At 43.6% G+C, this 21146-nt stretch overlaps 1 protein-coding gene across 1 annotated transcript in view; it reads right to left on the bottom strand.

Annotated features, from left to right (window-relative positions):
* Positions 1 to 21146, bottom strand: part of LOC133509551 (protocadherin-15-like) — a 284180-nt gene that overhangs the window by 54881 nt on the left and 208153 nt on the right. Inside the window, exons 23-24 of the mRNA XM_061836682.1 lie at positions 16147 to 16287; positions 14502 to 14614 (exon numbers count right to left, since the gene is read on the bottom strand). Coding sequence (XP_061692666.1) covers positions 14502 to 14614; positions 16147 to 16287 — 254 coding nt within the window. The remainder of the gene's footprint in view (positions 1 to 14501; positions 14615 to 16146; positions 16288 to 21146) is intronic.

Below are 21146 nucleotides of genomic sequence, written 5' to 3'. Positions count from 1 at the left end.
GGAACAATAGCGGCGAGATCTCGGAAAACTCGACCTGTGGTTTTTGAAATGTCGATTCCTCGCGAGAAGTTTTGAAAGGATTATTTTTGACCAGTTCATTAGTAAGACGATTCAGAACAATAATAAAAAGGACACCAGTAAAAAGGCCAGGGGGCACTTATAGTACATAACTACTCGTAAAAAAAAAAAAAATCCTGCTAGTCTTCCATAACTGTGATATTTCTGCACACTAGCAGGACTAGAGTACTAGTAAGACAACGACATATTACTAGTGAGGCAAAACTAGACGAAATTTGTGCACCACTAGAACTACAAGTTAAAGCGTATACATATGTTTTACTAGTATGAATAGCAAAGTTTTTTCCACTACTCCATGAAATATTAATACCAAAACTGCAAAACTGTTATGTGGAAGTGTTGTCACAATACCAAAGTTCTGACTTTGATAGTCTAACCTTCCAAAAGTACCTGCAAAAAGTAGGACTTGTTTGAAGGTTTATAGTTACCATAACATCCACGGCAAATTCCATTAGCCCATCTAAAATCTTTTATATCATGATTCCAGCCGTAAAATAACTTTTTTTTTTTTTTTTAAATGAAATATCGTTTGGTGCGGCGGAACAGTCTATCAGCTGGTAAAGCGTTAGCCTCACAGTTCTGAGGACCCGGGTTCAATCCCTGTGTGGAGTTTGCATGTTCTCCCCGTGCCTGCGTGGATTTTTTTTCTCCGGGCACTCCGGTTTCTTCCCACATCCCAAAAAAACACGCAACATTAATTGGACGCTCTAAATTGTCCGTAGGTGTCATTGTGAGTGCGGCCGTTTGTCTCGATGTGCCCTGTGATTGCCTGGCAACCAGTTCAAAGTGTACCCCGCCTTGGATAGACTTCAACACTCCCCGCAACCCTCGTGAGGATAAGGCGCAAGGAAAATGGATGGATGGATAAAAATGGTATGACAGTATTTCATTGTTTATGCCCACCCTAGCGCTGGACAAATAACACTACTACTGCACAAAGGACAATTTGGTGCTACTAGCAAGGTCCAAGAGTCTACTAGTACAGTCATTTGTTTGTAAGCTTTAATTGCAAACTAATGGGCCAAAAGTGGCACTAGTAGCTGAAAAAACATCACATTTATTCTAGTGGGCTGCCTTGGTCTTTCTACTAGTGCACTGAATAATCTTATACATAAAAGACATAGTATGTATGAGTAAATAGATCTCAAGTTGGACATCAAGGATAATGAATAAATTTCCAAATGGCTTTCCATACAACCACAGTAATTACAGTCTCTCGACTCGACCGGTTTTACACCGCTTGCATAATCTTTGGGTTTCTTGCACCTCAATTAGCACAGTGACCTTTGAAAAAAAAAAAAAAAAACGCGTACGCTAATAAAATATTATCCTCAATTACAAAGTCCCGCAATGTCTAAACGGCTGGAGGGCAAACTGCGGAGTGGGCACACTTCCCGCCGGAAGGCAGGACGAGTGGGACCATAACTGACATCTGGGAACAGCTGATCCAAACAAGCAGCACCGATGGATTTGAATTTTTCTTGTATGCAAATAGTTGTAGGTAGGAGTGTGTGACAATTCATCAAGTCAATCCAGCAGAACGCACACACTCACCGGCGAGATCCAGCCAGTGATTATGCACACACTTGCTGGTTGCAGCCAGCCGCCCAGTTACGCACGCAGTTGCCGGTGAAATGACCAAAGGGGCAGCCCGTAAAGCACCTGTGGCGCGCAAAGTTCAGGCTTGGTCGTCATGGTAACGAAAGCCGAATTTGACGTTGGTGTAACGAGATGATGTCGGCGATGGGTTGGCGCACATGCGAGGGACAGGACTGGCCCCTTAAAACAGGTTTTTAGAGAAATGCACACCACGGACAAGCATTTAAGACAAAATTCGTATAGCGTTGCTGCGTTAACGCTAGCGCCAGCACGCTATACCCTGTTAAAGATTTTCTATAGAATTCTATAGAATTTGTGTAGAACAATTTGTTCTATAGAACTTTGGCTGTGATTTTCTATAGAATTTATACAGAACAATATAATTTCTTACTTCAGTCCTAAAGTTCTATAATTCTTTAGAAATGTTCTGTAGAAAATTTTTAGCAATGCTAACAGTAGCGCCATGCTAGCGCTAACGTCGCGTTAACGCTAGCGCCAGCACGCTATACCCTGTTAAAGATTTTCTATAGAATTCTATAGAATTTGTGTAGAACAATTTGTTCTATAGAACTTTGGCTGTGATTTTCTATAGAATTTATACAGAACAATATAATTTCTTACTTCAGTCCTAAAGTTCTATAATTCTTTAGAAATGTTCTGTAGAAAATTTTTAGCAATGCTAACAGTAGCGCCATGCTAGCGCTAACGTCGCGTTAACGCTAGCGCCAGCACGCTATACCCTGTTAAAGATTTTCTATAGAATTCTATAGAATTTTTGTAGAACAATTTGTTCTATAGGCCTTTGGCTGTGATTTTGTATAGAATTTCTTACTTTGGTCCTAAAGTTCTATAATTCTTTAGAAATGTTCTATAGAAAATTTTTAGCAATGCTAACAGTAGCGCCATGCTAGCACTAACGCCGCGTTAACAGGGCCGGTTAAAAAAAAAAAAAAAAAAACATACCGGTAAAAATCATCGACACACGGCAGTAACACACTAGCGCAGCGCCAACAGGGGCAGACCGGTAAAAGTCACTTCCTCGGCACATATTTTCCACCGGTCTCCCACTTACCTTTTCTGCTAGATTGCCTCCCTTGCGGCCGTTAGATAAAATGCACAAATTAGCCGCATCACCGCATAAACCGAAGGGTTGGAAGCGCGTGGAAAAAAAATCACAGTAATCTCTTCAGAATGTTAGAAACGCCTCCCAAGATCATCACTGTGCAATATCCTCGTAGTGACTATTATGACTGCATTTAAAAGTCAAATGTTGGTCTTGACTCATACTAAAAATGTACCGACCTTGCTTTCCGGCCTTTGACAAATCCGAAAGGCCGACAGCCGGCAAATTAGCACAACACGGTTTCCTTGATTTTAAATTGTATAAACAATCATCTTACTGTTGTCTGACTAAGCTTCCAACATTTGTGAACATATAAGAACTTCACCACCTGCAGCAAAGGCGTTGCGTTTCATAGAGGCATCACCAGCTCCTTATGTTCACAAGCTGGTGACTCGAATTTAATTAGGTTTGAAACCAAACGCCTTAAAAATCCAACACAGAAGTATTCTTATTTTAAAAAAATAATAATAATAACTTTGTCATTTCAGTCAGAAAAGCAAATGGACCCCTGAATAACACAACTTCAAGCGAGCAGGCATGTGTACAGAAAGAGCTCCAATGGTGTTCGAGCACCTGAGTTTTACTGATAGCACTAATGCTTCATCTCGGAAACAATGAAAATTATGAAATAATGATTCGCTCAAGAGTCAATAAGTTGCTCTTGATCACTATGCTCAAAAATTGATTCATCTCAATAAAAAAATGGCCACATAATGAAAACAAAAGACACGCAGAACTCTAGCGGGCCTGCAAGGGTACCAGCCTTCCTATATCTCGGATCGGTTTTCTCATATCCGTTTTATTTTTTTCCCCCAAATCAAAGGAATAATTTTAGTGATGGGTCACTTTTTTCCCCCCTGGTTTGAGCACCTGCTCCCAACCATAATTCCTTCCAGCCTATTCAACGATAAAAAGAAAGAAAATAATGAACATTATTATTACAAGAACATGTAATAATCTCGTCCTGATACATGGGAGTTAAGAGCTGAATAATGGAGTAGGGGTGGATAATAACCATTTGAGAATATTATTCTATGACTTCCACTTCATTATGTGACTTATCATGATTTGATTTTAATTTAAAATATTATGAATGGTTTCTTTCGGTCATCGAAAGGAAGCCACACGCCCTTTTTTTTTTTTTTTTTTAGCTGGAAGTTTCTCAAAACTTGGATGGCTCACAAAGAACGACGGGACCAAGGGAAAACGAGGCTTGTTGCGCAGCGAGACAACTCGCAGTGTTGATGCATATTTCATCGCAGAATTTCAAATAATTCATGATTTTACTGCACTAGTTGATTTTATTGTGATGACTATTAGATGGGCGAGGGGCAAGGGGGGAGGATACAATTTCGCTGGATGTGCACCAAAAGCGACAAGTCGGCTTTAAAAATGGACAAAAATATGGACTTTTTAATTGCTTGTATGCAAATAGGCCTCTTTGTGAAATATCTGAAATTAATTGCGAACGCAGCCACGTCCCAGTCACAAGACGGTGTGTACACTTGTGCAACCGCGCTCTCTCAGTTGCTTTTTTTTACTTTGCCCTTTGAAAAGATGAATTGCACAGGTTCTAGGTCACGTTACTAGTGGGGAAAAACAAGTTTAGGAATGACTCATCTTTTTTTTTTTTTCCCCATTATTATGAAACAAAAAGCTAGCATTGAAAAAAGCGGCGTGTAGACTTTTTCCGCCCGCTGTACGGATCGCAAAGACGTGCGGCCATCTGCAACCACTTGAATGAAACGCAAGGCGCAGCGGGGAACAGTCCTGGGACTCGAGACATTTAGTGGAAGCGCTGACCATCAGCAGAGAAAACTAGAGGGACTAAAGTTGGGACTGTCATTGTTGTCGTCAACGCCACGCTCCTCCCGACACATCGATTTCCGCCTGTGTGCATTCTGGCTCAACCGCTCGAACGCTGTACATGGTTATTTTTGTTTTGTTTGCTCAATGGCGGGGGTAGTAATAGCACGGAGCATTGAGTCGCTGTTACACTTGCTTTGTTGGCTCGGAGCACACAACACTTCTTGGTTACTATTTACGGCGATCCGGGCTTGGAACCCTCATCGCTAGTGTTCGCTCCTTGCTAGGGTTAGCTGCTCGCTACGGTTAGCTCCTCGCTAGCGTTAGCTCGTCGTTCGTTATTTAATTTCACTCTCAATGTGTGGTAAGTGTCCCTGTGGTCCAATGTAGGCCTCGCTAGCGTTAGGTCCTCGCTAGGGTTAGCTCCTCGTTGGTTATTTAATTTCACTCTCAATGTGTGGTAAGTGTCCCTGTGGTCCAATGTAGGCCTCGCTAGCTTTAGCTCCTTGCTAGCTTTAGCTCCTCTCTAGCGTTAGCTCCTCGCTAGCGTTAGCTCGCCGTTGGTTATTTAATTTCACTCTCAATAGGTGGTGTCCCTGTGGTCCAATGTAGGCCTCGTTAGCGTTAGGTCCTCGCTAGCGTTAGCTCCTCGCTAGTGTTAGCTCCTCACTAGCGTTAGTGCCTCGCTGGTTATTGGATTTCACTCTCAATGGGTGGTAAGTGTCCCTGTGGTCCAATGTAGGCCTCGTTAGCGTTAGCTCCTCGCTCGGGTTAGCTCATCGCTAGCATTAGCTCGTTGTTGGTTAATTAATTTCACCCTTAATGGGTGGTAAGTGTCCCTGTGGTCCAATGTAGGCCTCGTTAGCGTTAGCTCCTCGCTAGGGTTAGCTCCTCGCCGGCGTTAGCTCGTCATTGGTTATTTAATTTCACTCTCAATGGGTGGTAAGTGTTACCGGCCTCAGAAATGGGCAAAGCCGCTCCCTGGTTGCAGGGTTAGAGCATATTAGGGGTGAGGATTTGGATTTTGGGGAGGTAAAAGCAGCTCAGAGGGAGGGCCTCCTTCCACCCTGCACCAGTGACATCCTCGTAAGTTAGATACCGCCGTGATTTTCTTTTTCCTCTCTGCATTTGAAACCAATTTAAGTTTGGGTAATCGATCCGGAACCGACCTGTTAAGAGCAGACTTGGACAAACTCGCAGGCTTGTAAAATGGATTGCGAACGGCAATAAATTATGGTGTCACCGGGATAAAAATGATTAGAGGCATTTTGTTAAATGTCAAGGGGAAAAGGTAAGCTGAGCTGCATTGAGTTTTGTTGGCTGCACAGATTAGCATTAGCTAACAGAGTTAGCTTCAGAGAAGTGACACGTTATAGCTTGATGACATTATCAGGCCTTGGTGTTTTTTTCTGATTTATGTGCCACATACATATATTGCATGAAAATTATACTTTAATTATAATAAAAATTGTATCAGGATGTGGTCACACTATAATAAAACTACATTATTATATATTATTTAGATTATTATATTACATACTTTGGGGGAATGCAAGCAGGTTATCTGCAGGTTTAAAGAGAGCCCGATCACAGAACAAATTAAACTTGAAAGTCGAGCCAATGTTATTAAAAAAAAAACAAAACAACAAAACAATGAAATAAACATGAACATATTTGCATTCGTGGAGACATTCATTCAAATCATGACCGCCAGTCATGTGACATAATCATCATCATCATTACGATTATTGAACAGCGGGTCAAGCTTGGCCAGCGATGCGCCGTGACATCACACAAACAGACCCACCAGCGGCGGATTGCGTGTTTTATAGCGGCTGACTAAATCATCCGCCATCTGGAGGCCTCGCCCGCAGGGAGATATTATTCTCCTTCTAACGAGCTGAATCCCGCCCGAGGTGTCGCAGACATAAATTGGGTCCTCTTCTGGCGACGGAGCCCATAAATCTCACGTGCATTTCTATTCAAATACAGACTTTTAAAAGACGTCGCGTTTCCTGTGAGGATTTGCTGATGATCAATATTGTGTTTAATTTCAGATTTTGGCTTTAAAGTAGCAGTTCTAAGGTTTAAAACCGAAAATTTTATATATTCTTTTTACATCTTTGATTACTGCCAGTATTAGAGTAGTGGGCCTAAGAGTTCACCAAGAACCAGACAATATTCTAAGTCAATGTAAGAATATGCACGGTTTGCACCTTAACTTAAGTATGGGAGGGTTTGGTTGGTTTGCCTGGTAGCTCCGTCCTCAGCACCCTTCTACCAACATACTCACTCTCTCGCCTCCGAACACGTCCAAACCATCGGTGTCTGCTCTCTAATCTTGTCTCCAAAACATCCAACTTTGTCTGTCCCTCGAATTAGCTCATTTCTAATCCTATCCAACACTGCTCACTCCGACCGAGAACCTCAACATCTTCATTTCTACTTCCTGTTGTTTCTTCAGCGACACCGTCTCTAATCCGTACATCACGGCCGGCCTCACCACTGTTTTATAAACTTTGGCCTTCATCCTAGCGGAGACTCTTCTGTCACATAGAACACCAGACACCTTCCGCCAACTGTTCCACCCCGGTTGGACTCGTTTCGTCACTTCCTTAACATGGCTCTGTATTGTTGCCCCCAAAGTATTTGAAGTCATCCTCCCTCGGCATCTCTTCTCCCTGCAGCTTCACTCTTCCTCCTCCGCCACATATATTCTGTTTTACTTTGGCTAATTTTCATTCCTCTCCTTTCCAGTGCTTGTCCCCATCTTTCTAATCGCTCCTCCACCTGTACCCTGCTTTCACTGCAGATCACAATATCATCTGCAAACATCACGGTCCAAGGGAATTCCAGTCTAGTCTCATCTGTCAGGCTATCCATTACTACGGCAAACAAGAAGGGGCTCAGCGCGGATCCCTGATGCAGTCCCACCTCCACCTTAAATTCTTCTGTCATACTTACGGCACATCTCACCGCTGTTCTGCTGCACTCATACATGTCCTGTACTCTTCTAACATATTTCTCCACCACACCAGACTTGCGGTACCACAGTACTCCAGTTCCTCTCTTGGTACTCTGTCATCGGCTTTCTCTAGGTCTCCAAAGACAATCGTTCTGACCGTAACTAATGCATCTGTGGTACTCTTTCTAGGCACGAAACGATACTATTGCTCGCAGATACTTACTTCTGACCTGAGTCTAGCCTCGGCTACTCTTTCCCATAACTTCATACTGTGGCTCATTATTTTTATTCCTCTATCGTTTCCACAGCTCTGAACATCGCCCTTGTTCAGAAATCTAATAACAGACACCATATTAAAAAAAAAAAAAAAAAAAAAAAGGCTTAGTTGCTAGCTGCATTTTAGAAAAATAGTCGCAAGAGTGTTTAGCAAGTTGGCAACACCGAATAGCCGTCGCTGTGTCGCGAGGGCTCTCGTTCGGCCCACGTTGTCACGGTAACAGAGACCAGATTCCGAAAAACGCTGAAACTCCGAGTGGAGCGTCACAAGTGGATCTTCGGAGTGTTCCGTATCCCACGTAAAGTCTGAAAATGGCGTGTCAGTGACCTTTTGTTAAGACAACCGAGAACGCTTTTAAACGGTGAAGAAAATACATCATGTGAATTCTTTAAAGTACTCTTTAAAAAAAATACACAGGCACTAGTCGGTAATATACAAAAATGACTCAACTCATTTCCACAACACTTTGTGCGGGGGGCGAAAGCCAAGTGGGGTTTATTCCACTTTTATTCATACTATACCTGTAATGGCCCATTAGTAACACATTCAGTGACTGTATGGAAATCTTCATTCTCATTATTCCATATTTATACATATAACAGTGTATTTTCCGGAAAAATAATCCACTGGAACCCTCTATAATTGACTGCAAAGACGAAAAATTACCGTTTAAAAACTTTAATCCCCTCTTGACCCACCCCCCAAACACGATGATACTTTATATTGAGGATGTACGGATAAAATTTTTTAGATAGAATTTAGCAGATATCAGCTGACACAGTATTATTCACAGCGGTTATGATGAAAATGATAATGTTTGCAACTCCCCTGGGATGGATGGATGTCGATTAAACCATCTGATGGTTATGGTGTTGCCGCATGATGTATTTGAAATATATTTATCCACGGCCAGTTTTGGAATTTTATGCTTTTAGTATTTCTATGAGTGCATTTGTACGGGTTAGCAAATCCGAGCCATCTACCCCAAGCAAGCGGCTTTTATCCTCTCAAAGTCAGACAATTACGAATAACTTTACATTCCCGCTTGATTGTTTGCGCTCTCTTTTATGAGCTGCTTACATAAACCGCTCATGCCGGCGCCCGTCCCGAAAGCTCGGCGACAAATGGCAGGTGTGGCGCTACGGCGTAAACGGGAGGTCGGAGGCATTTTATTGCGGCTAACAACGACTGGGAGGCCTTCATTTCCCTCTGGCAGATGGACGGCGGCGACCGTAAAGCCCGGGCAGGAATCATTAAGCCGGCCAAAACCCAGCAGAGCCCTTTTGATTGCGTGCCCCCGAGCTGGAGGCACAACTTACCTGATTGCTCACGTAACTTACTGCCCACGCGGTGACAGACGCGAGCGACGTGATGAGTGATTTGTGGTCGCGGGGGGGAGAAACAGACCGGGTGAGGGACGAACCGGCTCTCCTTTTAAAAAGAGCAAGCGTCGGCCCCGCCGCAGCAGTAGAGAAGGCGGTCGGGGGCGGAAGAAGCTCCGGCGCCCGGCTAATGCTTTTCACGGCTCATCATTTGCAGGCGGGGCCAGATGCCGCCACCGCTCGGTATTGTCTCGCCGGTCCCGGGCCCCCCCCCCGCGGACACGGAGGCTTCCGGTTCTGGACCTTCTATGAGTGTCGGACGAGCGCGGCCGTGCAAAGCGATGATCAGCGACCCGGCGAGCGGAGACGCCGCCGTGCATGTTTATCAATGGGAGAATAAAGCTGTGCTACATGGGGGGAAGCGGAAATGGATCAGAATTCATAAACCGTATCGCCATGATGTTACGCGTCACTTGTAGGTAGCAGCAACACCAATATAAACTATCCATCCATCCATCCATTTTCTTTGCCGCTTGTCTTCATGAGGGTCGCAGGGAGTGGTGCAACCCATCCCAGCTCTCAACAGGCAGGAAGCGGGGGTACACCCTGAACTGGTCGCCAGCCAATTGCAGGGCACATAGAGACAAACAGCTAATGCTAGCGCTGCGCTAACAGGGCCGGTTAAAAAAAATATACCGGTAAAAATCACAGATAGACGGCAGTAACACACTAGTGCAGCGCTAACAGGGCCGGACCGGTAAAACTCACTTCCTCGGCACTAATATTCCACCGGTCTCACTCTTACCTTTTCCTCTCGAGTGCCCCCTTGCGGCCGTGAGAGAAAATGCACAAATTAGCCGCATCACTGCATAAACCGCAGGGGGTGAAAGCGTGTGAAAAATGTTGCGGCTTGTAAGTCGGAAATTACGGTAATTATCCAGCCATCCATTTTCTTAGCCACTTATCCTCACAAGGGTTGTGGGAGTGCTGGAGCCTATCCCAGCTGTCAACGGGCAGGAGGCGGGGGTACACCCTGAACTGGTCGCCAGCCAATCACAAGACACATAGAGACAAATAGTAGCACTCACAATCACACCTTGGGGCAATTTAGAGTGTCCAATAAATGTTAACTAATAAATGCAAACTCAACACAGGCGGGGCCAGAATCGAACCCGGGTCCTTAGAACTGTGAGGCCAACGCTTTACCACCTGATCCACCATGCCGCTCACAAGTAAACTAACGTTTCTATATCATTTGACCCAGGCAGAGCGGTTGAGAGAATAGGGTCGAAACAAAGATGTATTAAGCCCGCCAAAGTTCATTTAAAAAATAGACACGGTGGAAATCCAGATTTCGATAATGATCTTCAAGGAACTGAAGGAAATCTGTTGCTCGGATTGATGGCAAAGATCTGCTCTCTTAAAGGTGAAATGTATCGTGATCTGGAGAGCTGATGTTAGCTAACAGGCTAGCCAGTAGCTGATGCAACCAAGTGCATGTAAGGAAATTATCTTTGGCCTGGTACACACAAGATATATAAGATTGTCCACCCCAAAAAAATATTTTAAAACGGGGGCGGGGGATCCATAATTGGGTGAATCGGCAGGTGCAGAACCGCAAGTATGCGTGGTTCCACTATACGTTAGATCCTGCGGTTGTACTAAATGTCGCGACTGGGAAGTGTACAGAAAGTCCCCAAGTGGGGATCGGATGGGCATATTTGCGCGCATACACACAACCGCGTCATTGTGTCGACAGCTGTGGCACAGCTCAGCCTGCCGATCCCAGCCTTAATAGCGCGTCCGTTTCTGTTACGGCGGCTCTTCCGCTTACGCCGACTGACACGCGAGCTCGTAAATCAATCCACTTAAAACGAGCGCTCCCGTTAAGCCCCGTCGGCGCCGAACTTGCCATCAGTCCTCCCGTGCCCGAGCCTTCTAGAATCACCTAACACAGGTGTGTCGACTGCAAGTATGTGACGCAGCATGTTACAAGCTGGCGGAGCCAGCGCTCGCGCATAACGAGACTTCTTCAAAGATGCTTCAGCTGGAGTGTTAATAATCCATGTGCGGTTTAATTATAAATCACTTCGCGGAGTCCTTCTGAGTCACTGCAAGATCAGCCTTTTGTCGGGCCGCGCTTGGACAAGCGGCGCCGCACGTGGCAGCCCATCGGCGGCCCGGAGAAATACGGATGAGTTTTGCCTTTTCTGACAGTTCGTGTCGCTGCTTAATCCTGCTCAAAGTGCCTCCTAATAAACTACAGCGGGGAACATCCGAACCGATTTTTTTAAAACGTGAGACCCAACACATGAAGAGGATGACATTTGCATGGGCGTTATTGCTGCTCTTTGAGGGTGGGGTGTACTTTATATCTGCACTGCCCAAGTTATTTGGCGTCACGGACTGTTCCCACAAAACGGAATATTTTAGCTGTCCAGCATAGAAGCAAATAAAACGATTAATAATACAACTCAGCATTGTTATACAGTCACTTAATGTGTTAGTAATGGGGTATTACAGGTATAGTAAGAATAAAAGTGGAATAAACCCCACTTAGCTTTCGCCCCCTGCACAAAGTGTTGTGGAAATGAGTTGAGTCATTTTTGTATATTACCGACTAGTGCCTGTGTATTTTTTTTAAAGAGCACTTTAAAAAATTCACATGATGTATTTTCTTCACAGTTTAAAAGCGTTCTCGGTTGTCTTAACAAAAGGTCACTGACACGCCATTTTCAGACTTTACGAAGGATACGGAACACTCGGAACATCCACTTGTGACGCTCCACTCGGAGTTTCAGCGTTTTTCGGAATCTGGTCTCTGTTACCGTGACAACGTGGGCCGAACTAGAGCCGTCGCGACAAAGCGAGGGCTATTCGGTTTTGCCAACTTGCCAAACACTCTTGCGACTATTTTTCTAAAATGCAGCTAGCAACTAAGCCTTTTTTTCTGTTATTAGGTTTGTGAACAAGGGTAATGTTCAGAGCTGTGGAAACGATAGAGGAATAAAGACACACAATGAAGTTCTGGGAAAGAGTAGTGGAGGGTAGACTCTGGATAGAAGTAAGTATCTGCGAGCAACAGTATGGTTTCATGCCTAGAAAGAGTACCACATAGGCATTATTTGCCTTGAGGATGCTCGTGGAAAAGTACAGAGGTCAGAAGGAGCTACATTGTGTCTTTGTAGACCTACAGAAAGCCTATGACGGAGTACCAAGAGAGGAACTGTGGTACTGTGGGACCGCAAGATTAGCAGAAGTAAAACATACATGTATGTGCATGAATATTAGGGACGGAGAATGAAGAGTGAAGAGATGGCGAGAGTGGACGACTTCAAATACTTGGGGTCGACAATCCAGAGCAATGGTGAGTGTGGTAAGGAAGTGAAGAAACTGGTCCAAGCGGGGTGGAACAATTGGCGGAAGGTGTCTGGTGTTCCATGTGACAGAAGAGTCTTCGCTAGATCGAAGGGCAGAGTTTATAAAACTGTTGAGGCCGACCTTGATGTACGGATTAGAGACGGTGGCACTGAAAAAACAGCAGGAACAGAACTGGAGGTGGCAGAAATGAAGATGTTGAGGTTCTCGCTCGGATCGGAGTGAGCAGGTTGGATAGGATAAGAAATGAGCTCATTAGAGGGACAAACAAAGTTGGATGTGTTGGAGACAAGGGTCGAGAGAGCAGACTTCGATGGTTTGGAGATGTTCAGAGGTGAGAGAGTGAGTATATTGGTAATAGGGTGATGAGGATGAAGCTGCCAGGCAAAAGAGCGAGAGGAAGACCAAAGGAAAAGTTGATGGATGTGGTGAGGGAGGACACGAGGACAGTGGGTCAACTCATTGTTGACAAGTGGTTTAACATTTACAGACTACAGTGTCAGCTGATTTTCAAAATAATACTTCTGTCAGACTAAGTATCCAGAAAATACACACACACACACACACACCACACACACACACACACACACACACACTGTACAACGATATCTCCACATACAACAACAACAAAAAGGTCTTCTCTCCAAAGTATAATTTTGGTGTAGTACCACGACAGAACTGTGTCAGGCAGCAGGGTGCAACAGGACTAAGGGTTGGACGACTTCAGATTCTTCTGTAGCATCGCTACGGTGATGAGCATAAATAGGTTTCCAATTACCAGTAGTGACACACAAGATGGCGGACAAGGGAATCCTGGGACTGCGGTGCCGTCATCGGAAATCTATGTATTGAGTCAACGTCAACTAATCAAACATTTTTTGGGCTATTCTCAACTTCCTGTGCATGGTTTCACCTTGAAACAAGCTCGCTAAAACAAAGAAAATGAAATATTCCTATGATTTTTTTTAGGCACTGTTGTTGGTTTGTTAGGTTAACCCACCACCTGTTGATTTCAGGCGTCTGGTGTTGGTAATGCGGAAACGGGATTGCCGATTAACCGACTTCAAGGTATAATAATCATAATCATAACGCAGTGGTATCGTTAACGTGTCGGCTAGTCGGCTAGTCTGTTTGACCCGTAATCCAGACTTTCAAATTTGGTTTTGAGCAGACAAGGATTTGCCATCATGAATATAGAACTGGGTTACCGTTTACGTCTTATTTATGTCCGTCTTCCACCCAGTTCGGAGAAGTAAAATCACTCTTAACACACCACATCACGCGGGAGTTGCTCAGGATGATATTTAAAGGAGTACTTTGTTGAAAAAAATAGGAATGGGAGCAGACGCTAAAAGTCACACCTGAAGTGCTTCCTGTTCTGACCCCATTGCTTGCGGATACGGTTTCAACGAATATAGAACGTTAAGGTTAGCATTGGCATTTTTTAGTCGATTTTTGTGAAAAATAACAACCAACAAACAAAACAAAAATAATCATATTAATTAATGAAGAATTATATTCATAAGAATAATAAATTACCCCACGGGAGGTTAAAGAATGACAAATTTGGGTGCGTTTTCTCACAGTTTGGGGCAGAACACATTTAGCTAGAAAGAATGGTCTGGAATGCTAAGCCCCGGTGATGTCACGGGGCGGGGTCTGGCTGTGAAAGCTGGCACAGGATTTCAAAAATGTTCTTTATTTTCAATGTTTTTTCAATTATTGTCCAAAATATATGTAACAATAATATCACTTCAGATCGGAGGGTTTATTGTACATAGAAATTTTGGACAAAATCCTCCTTAAAAGACATCCAACAATCCAGCATTTCCTGCCTCATCGCAACACTCAAATTTGGACATCATTAATCCCAAATAGAAGCAATATCGATATTTGATATTGTCTGCAAATGTTAATTTTAGCATGGTGGATTGCCAAAATAAACGTGCTTACCTGTACTCTTCTTGCGAAAATACGGGAATGCGGGACGGCTGAAGGACGGTGATCTCCACCAAGGTGTTATTCGTCTTCACGGGCTCGCCGTCGTCAAAGGCGATGACAAACAACTGCGCACACGCAAACACAGACACACACACACACACACACAGCCAGATGAATGTTTACAACATTCACCATAATTCATTTTACAAGCACAACAAGAGGGAGGAAAAACAGAGAGAGAAAACCTTTTGTCACAATATAACACCGCAGATATTCTCAGAACCAAATGTTCCAGAATACCTAAATTGCTCTTTAAAACGAAACAGAAGATTAAAAAAAATGAAAAAAAAAAAAACAAGGTCACCATGGGATGGCTTTATATAAAAAGTTATAGATGTTCAAGCACTGTTCTTAGACGTGACGGAAAAATGATGTCATCTAGTACACAGATATCACTCTGAACCCGAATCGGTCCTGATCGGAGCGTCACTGTGTAGCTATGTGGTGAGAAACAGAGTGGCCATATTTGGCTTCAGATGAACAGCCTGATATTTAAAACTGGAAAGGCTGAACTAGTATTTATTTGACCTGATATTTGAAACAGTGTTGGTCTTCCATTCAAATACTTGGGGGTCAACAATACAGAGCAAGGGAAGAGTGTGGTAAGGAAATGAAACGGGTCCAAGCGGGATGGAACAGTTGGCGGAAGGTGTCTGGTGTTCTATGTGACAGAAGACTATCCGCCATGTACGGATTAGAGACGGTGGCGCTGAAGAGACAACAGGAGGTGGCAGAAACGAAGATGTTGAGGTTTTCGGTTGGAGTAAGCAAGTTGGATAGGGTTAGAAATGAGCTCTTTAGAGGGACAGCCAAAGTCGGATGTTTTGGAGACAAGGGTCGAGAGAGCAGACTTCGATGGTTTGGACATGTCCAGAGGTGAGAGAGTCAGTAAATTGGTAGAAGGATGGTAAGGATGGAGCTACCAGGGAAGAGAGCGAATGGAAGACCAAAGAAAAGGTTGATGGATGTGGTGAGGGAGAACATGAGGACTATGGGTGTGAGAGAGGAGGATGCCCGAGATAGGCTTAGATGGAAAAACATAACACACTGTGGTGACTCCTAACGGGACAAGCCGAAAGATAAAGAAGAAAGAAGAAGAAGCGTTGGTCTTCCATTGTTAATTGGATGTCCGCTTGAGAACATTTTTCCAAGTTTAGGTTATCATACCGTATCATCCACGTTTGGCATTCAGGGACCGCACCTGCCAGTTCCTTTTTCTCTCAACTGAGCCAAAAAGTCTGTATCGTGTTCTTGAATCGACTCGAGCACTCTTGATTCATTTACATTTCAGAAACTTCTTCCTTTAGAGCAGCAGTTCTCACAGTGGTGTTCTCAGACCACTGGCAGTCACCAATAAACCCCAAACGATCCATATTTCTGGACAATTTCTGCACAATCAATTTCTGCTCAAGCACAGAACTATTCCGATTCTGACTGTGAGCAGTCGATTGCTTTTGGATATTTGAAGAGAATGTGTAACTTTGCATTACAATGTAATAAAGATGCCCATCCAAGAACATAAAAAACATTCAATGCAAGTAACATTATATCAGTCCATCCATCTCTCCATCATCTTTCTATCAATCCGTCTACTCACCTTAAAGGTAAGACTCGGCTCCTCATTGAGGTTGACCTTGGTGACGATCCTTCCGGTCACTTCCTCCACATCAAAGATGCTCCCGCTGTACGGCGACCTGTCCTGGTCCACTCGGTAGCGCACAAAACTGGCCGGAGTGCCCTGAAAAATCAAAAGGTGTCAGGAATGGGGTGCGAACCACGAAAGCAGAAGATGGTAGCACACCAGATTGTGGTAGAAGGTTGAGAGCGTAGCAACTGTTAGACGATAGCGCACAGCGATCGCCAAAATTGGATCTTCAGAATTGCAAAGGAGGGAGGAGTACCAGAACTTATTGCGAGGTCAGAAAGGAGCTACACACCTTCTTGTTCTGACTGCTCCGTACAATACGGCAACACAAAGTCAACTAATCATCATCATATATCAAGAATAAAGTTCGCGGTATCAGCTTCATGTGCAGCGTCGCTCATTTTCAAAACTGAGAACAGGTTTTATTGATCACATTGGAACCCCCCCCCCCACTATGACAGTTATGGAAATTAAAACGTGACAAAACATATAAAGATTAAAGAATATCAACATTTTGACTTCAGAATGGATTATTTTTGATATTTTCCTCAAGGGAAATACACCTGAGTATTCTTTCAAAACTAAAGAAATATCGGGAGAATGAACATTCAGTTAAGGCTTGATTGCAGTGCACGGTATAAATTATGTTATTCATGATTTCAGAGTTCTTCCTTTGGATTTTATCGGAAATGGGGGAAACACTTCTTTATTAAATTCACCCCCGCGGCCCCCCGGGATGAATCACTTGCACTAATAATTAGTCGGCCCTGGACATTAACGGTGGCGCTAAGATTAAGATTAAGCACACTTTCTGATTGCTGATCATCTTCATAGTTTTTCTTAGAATACTTTCTTCCCCTAGGGGCAGGACTGATTTTTTTATATATATATTTTTTTTATATAATCTTTTTTTTCTTTTTTCCCTTTTCCAACACGGAGATCAGTTACCAAGGGGACCGGCCACCCTGGAGGCTCGCGAGATGAGATGAAACCTCAAGAAGGAATACGTCCCCGAGGAGGATTTTTCTCAAACGCTTCAGTTTTTAAGGGGTTAGGAAACCTGAGGGAATTCTCGGAGGGGGTTTTGCAGGACGGTGGAAAAGATGTCAGAGGATCAAGTATGAAACTCGGAAATAATGTTTGCACTGTAGCACATCCAACATAACTGGAGCCGCTTTGGTCTGTAAACATTACACCCGTATATAATATACTAGCCAGAGCAATCTCATCAGCTCGCAATTTTATAGTTTGCTTTCTAATTAAATATTCTATAGCTGTGCTATCATTACTTTTCTTGTATTATGTGGAGATCATCAGTAAACACAAGGCGTAACTATTGTGGCTCTCAAGGAATGTGCAAGATGGAGAATATGACTTTACTACAGTACTTGAAAATAAAAATACTGACGTGGTTTGCCTTGAGATTAGCCCAGCTAACGCTAACGATCCCTAATTATGTGGCTTAATAAAACCATCACGCTGGTCAAATTTATCAATTAATTCTGTTTTGAATCCATGTGTGTGAGACTTGTAAAAATCATTGGGTTAAGATAGCATGTTAGCTCACACAAGGGCACTGAGATTAGCATCAATTTTGTTTTTAGTCAGAGTATTTGCTGGACTGCTAATTTCAGTAGTCAAATGCATAATTGTTCATCATTTACATTACCTTGGAATTATCCATTTATTATACGAATACAAAAGCCCATCTTTTATATATAACAATGCTAAAAATGCTAATAAGGCATTTTTATGAGCCGTACACTGCATTTATCTGTTGACAAAGATCCACCCATCAATTTGTAATGAGATTAGCGCCCCTGGCGTGAAATTACAACAGACTCACGACCATGTGGTCATGGAAGTTGAGCTAAGAATTAATTTACAAGAGAAATTAGTTTTTTTTTTTTTTTTGTCTGGGCGTGTGGGATTGGAAACCAATGAAACAATAGAAATCACAAGACGACGATAACGAGTTAACTCATGAAACTCGGGCAAATTTAGCATCCATGTAGCCGAGTCTGATTATTTGCTGGAGTCGCCTCACTCGTCCAAAACATGCAGTAATTGTTTCGAATTCATATTATATTGCATTTGTCTATTTATTCAGGAGACACAAAAGGCCACCTTTTACAGCTAACACGAGCCCACGAGGCACGTTGTAATCTTTCGTAACGAGATTAGAAAATTCAGTAACAACTGATTCACTAAAGAAATTAGCATCTAAAGTATTTAATAACCCCCGACCCACCCACACAGCAAAACATCTTAAAATAGAAGCAGTATCAATATAATTACACTATTAGATACAAATAAAATTAAAATAAACAATGAAACAACATAGCTTTTTGTGATTTTCACCCATGTTATCATTTTACATTGTTTACTGCGGGTGATCCGCTCTCGTGCAAAATGACATTAATAACCCCGTCACAACCTCAACCGTGGGGTGTGCCAACACGAGTAAAACAACACTCAGTTCTGACAAAAGCAGCGACAGCAAAAACTCCATCAATTAACACTCAAAAACAGTTTTCCTCACCGAAATATATATAAACTAACAAACACCAGTTCTCTACACTATACATTTTTTTTTTTACTTGTTTATTCTTAATGATTCATCACACCAGCGTGAACACACCACACGCAAGTCATCGCTTTTCATTCAGCCTCTGTGACAGCAAACGAAGGACGTCTCGCAAACAAATGGCAGGGATCCACTTTCTGCTGCAATAATTTTTTTTTATTTCCCCCCCCCCACTCCCCACCCCAGCCATAAATAACAGACCTTTCAACCCCAGCCACGAGGAATAATGCATTCGGGAGCATTTGTCTCCATGGTAATCTCATTCAGAGTGACGAAGCGCTAGATGAAAACACAGTCCACCTTTCGACATCACTAGCGTCACTTTTCCAGACGTGAAGCAGAATAGATATTTGTCCACCCGGGAAGCTAACGGGGATGGTCCGAACTGTTGGGAACTTTTGACAGAGACGTAGCGCACGCTCTCGTCGTGATACATATTGCATTAGCCTTTGACAGGCACTCTGTCAATAAAATGCTTTGAGCCTCAGGTCAATAAGAGACTGGGTTAGTCCACTCCTGTTAGGAAATCAAATTGGCGTGTCAGTCAAAGCTCGGGTTCTAAATCACACCCCTCCTCCCTTGCTCGTCTACGCCGATCACGTAGGCACGCTCGGGGAAGGTTGGGTTCTCATATCGTAGAAGGTTTTGAAAAGGTTTTTTTTGTACAGTGGCACGCCTTGGGCAGAGGGAAGTGGATTCAAATTCCAGGTAAAGCGATGTGGTCGTCCGCACAGTAAGTTGAATTCCTCAAAAATAGGCTTCAAGGTAAGAAATATAAATGTGTTCGCCATTAAAATAACGCCGCTAGCCGTTGTTAGCCCATTAGCTGAGTTACTATCGGTGGCGCTGCAAGGAGAAGTCAGATTGCGCAATTTTCCACAGATTACAACAGTTTTCTTTCTAGCACGCGTGGCGTGCTTTGGTCAAAACAACCACAAGGGTCAAGAATTTCCCTTCCTCTATTTACAGTTCTGTTGAAACCCGGCTGCGTCGTAAGGGGGGCAAACGAGCCAATGCTCAACCTGTCATCTCTAACTATGGGACGCCAACAAAAGCCCAGATTTGCAAGCGGCCATTAAAACAGCAAAAGCATCGATTATATTTTCACTCGTAAGGCAGCACTTCAACCCACCGATTAGTAATCGGTGTGATGTATGGCAAGGCACTCCAGCGACCCGACTATAATGATGCCTCGGGATACAAATACAAAGACCTGACATGGTAATTTTTTCACTCCACAAGCCTTTGCTGGGATGACTTTTTCGCTTTTACGCACAAGCAAAACTTATAGATAAGAGCGTTGTATGGGCAATTAATTCAGCTCAACTCACCTCAAAACAGACGGTAACTTGGCAGTTTATGAATGACTGCAAAAAAGAAACTTCAAGCTATTTTCTGCCACTCCCAACTTTGCCATCCGCTAGCTTAATACTAATGTATAATTGGAAACACTACAGCTAGCCCCCCCAAAAAAAATCGCATCCATACTGTAGCTGCATTGTTATAACCCTTTAAGCAATGGATATTTGCACAGAAATTTTGCAAGGCAAAAAGACAAAAAATAAAGACGAGTACCGTAATTTCCGGCCTATAAACGGCAACTTTTTTCCCCACACGCTTTCAACCCTGTGGTTTATGCGGCTAATTTGTGCATTTTCTCCATGCTCGAGCAGAAAAGGTAAGACCGGTGGAATATATGTGCCGAGGAAGTGACTTTTACCGGTCCGGCCCTATTCGCGCTGCTCTAGCGTGTTACTGCAGTGTCTCGGTGATTTTTACCGGTATGTTGTTGTTTTTTTAACCGGCCCTGTTAGCGCGGCGCTAGCGTTAGTGTGATGGCGCCAGGGTTAGCATTAGTGCGGCGGGGCTAGCGTTCGCGTTAGTGTGGCGGCGCTAGCATTAGTGCAGTGGCACTAGCATTCGTGTTAGCGCGGCGGCGCTAAGGTTAAATTCTGTGCACTGTCCGTAAATATCTCGTGTTTCAATGTGGGCACTTGCGGCTTTTACACAGCTGCGGCATACCGATGTACCAAATGGTATTTCCTTTACAAATGTACTGGGTGAGGCTTATAACCAGGTGCGCTCTGGAGGCCGGGAATTAGGGTATATTTTCCTCATCCTCTGTGGATAACGACTAAAGTTGCCGTTTATTGAAACACAGTAGTTGCTAATCTTTTCTTCGTTTGTGTCTGCATGACTGCTGCAGTGCTCCCCGGGGCTCCCTTGCTGTACCTTGCCTTTCGCCGAACGTCAGCTGGGATTAGATTCGGCTTACTTGTGATTTTAGTGACGACCAGGGCAAGAAATGAATGTACAGTAAGCTTTCATCAATGGCTGCTTTGCCAAACGGTCAATTCCCGATCAA

The sequence above is a fragment of the Syngnathoides biaculeatus genome, chromosome 12, assembly GCF_019802595.1.
Source record: "Syngnathoides biaculeatus isolate LvHL_M chromosome 12, ASM1980259v1, whole genome shotgun sequence".
NCBI classification, from domain to species: domain Eukaryota; kingdom Metazoa; phylum Chordata; class Actinopteri; order Syngnathiformes; family Syngnathidae; genus Syngnathoides; species Syngnathoides biaculeatus.
The sequence above is the reverse complement of the archived record's forward strand: the minus strand, read 5'-3'. Positions and strand labels throughout refer to the sequence as shown.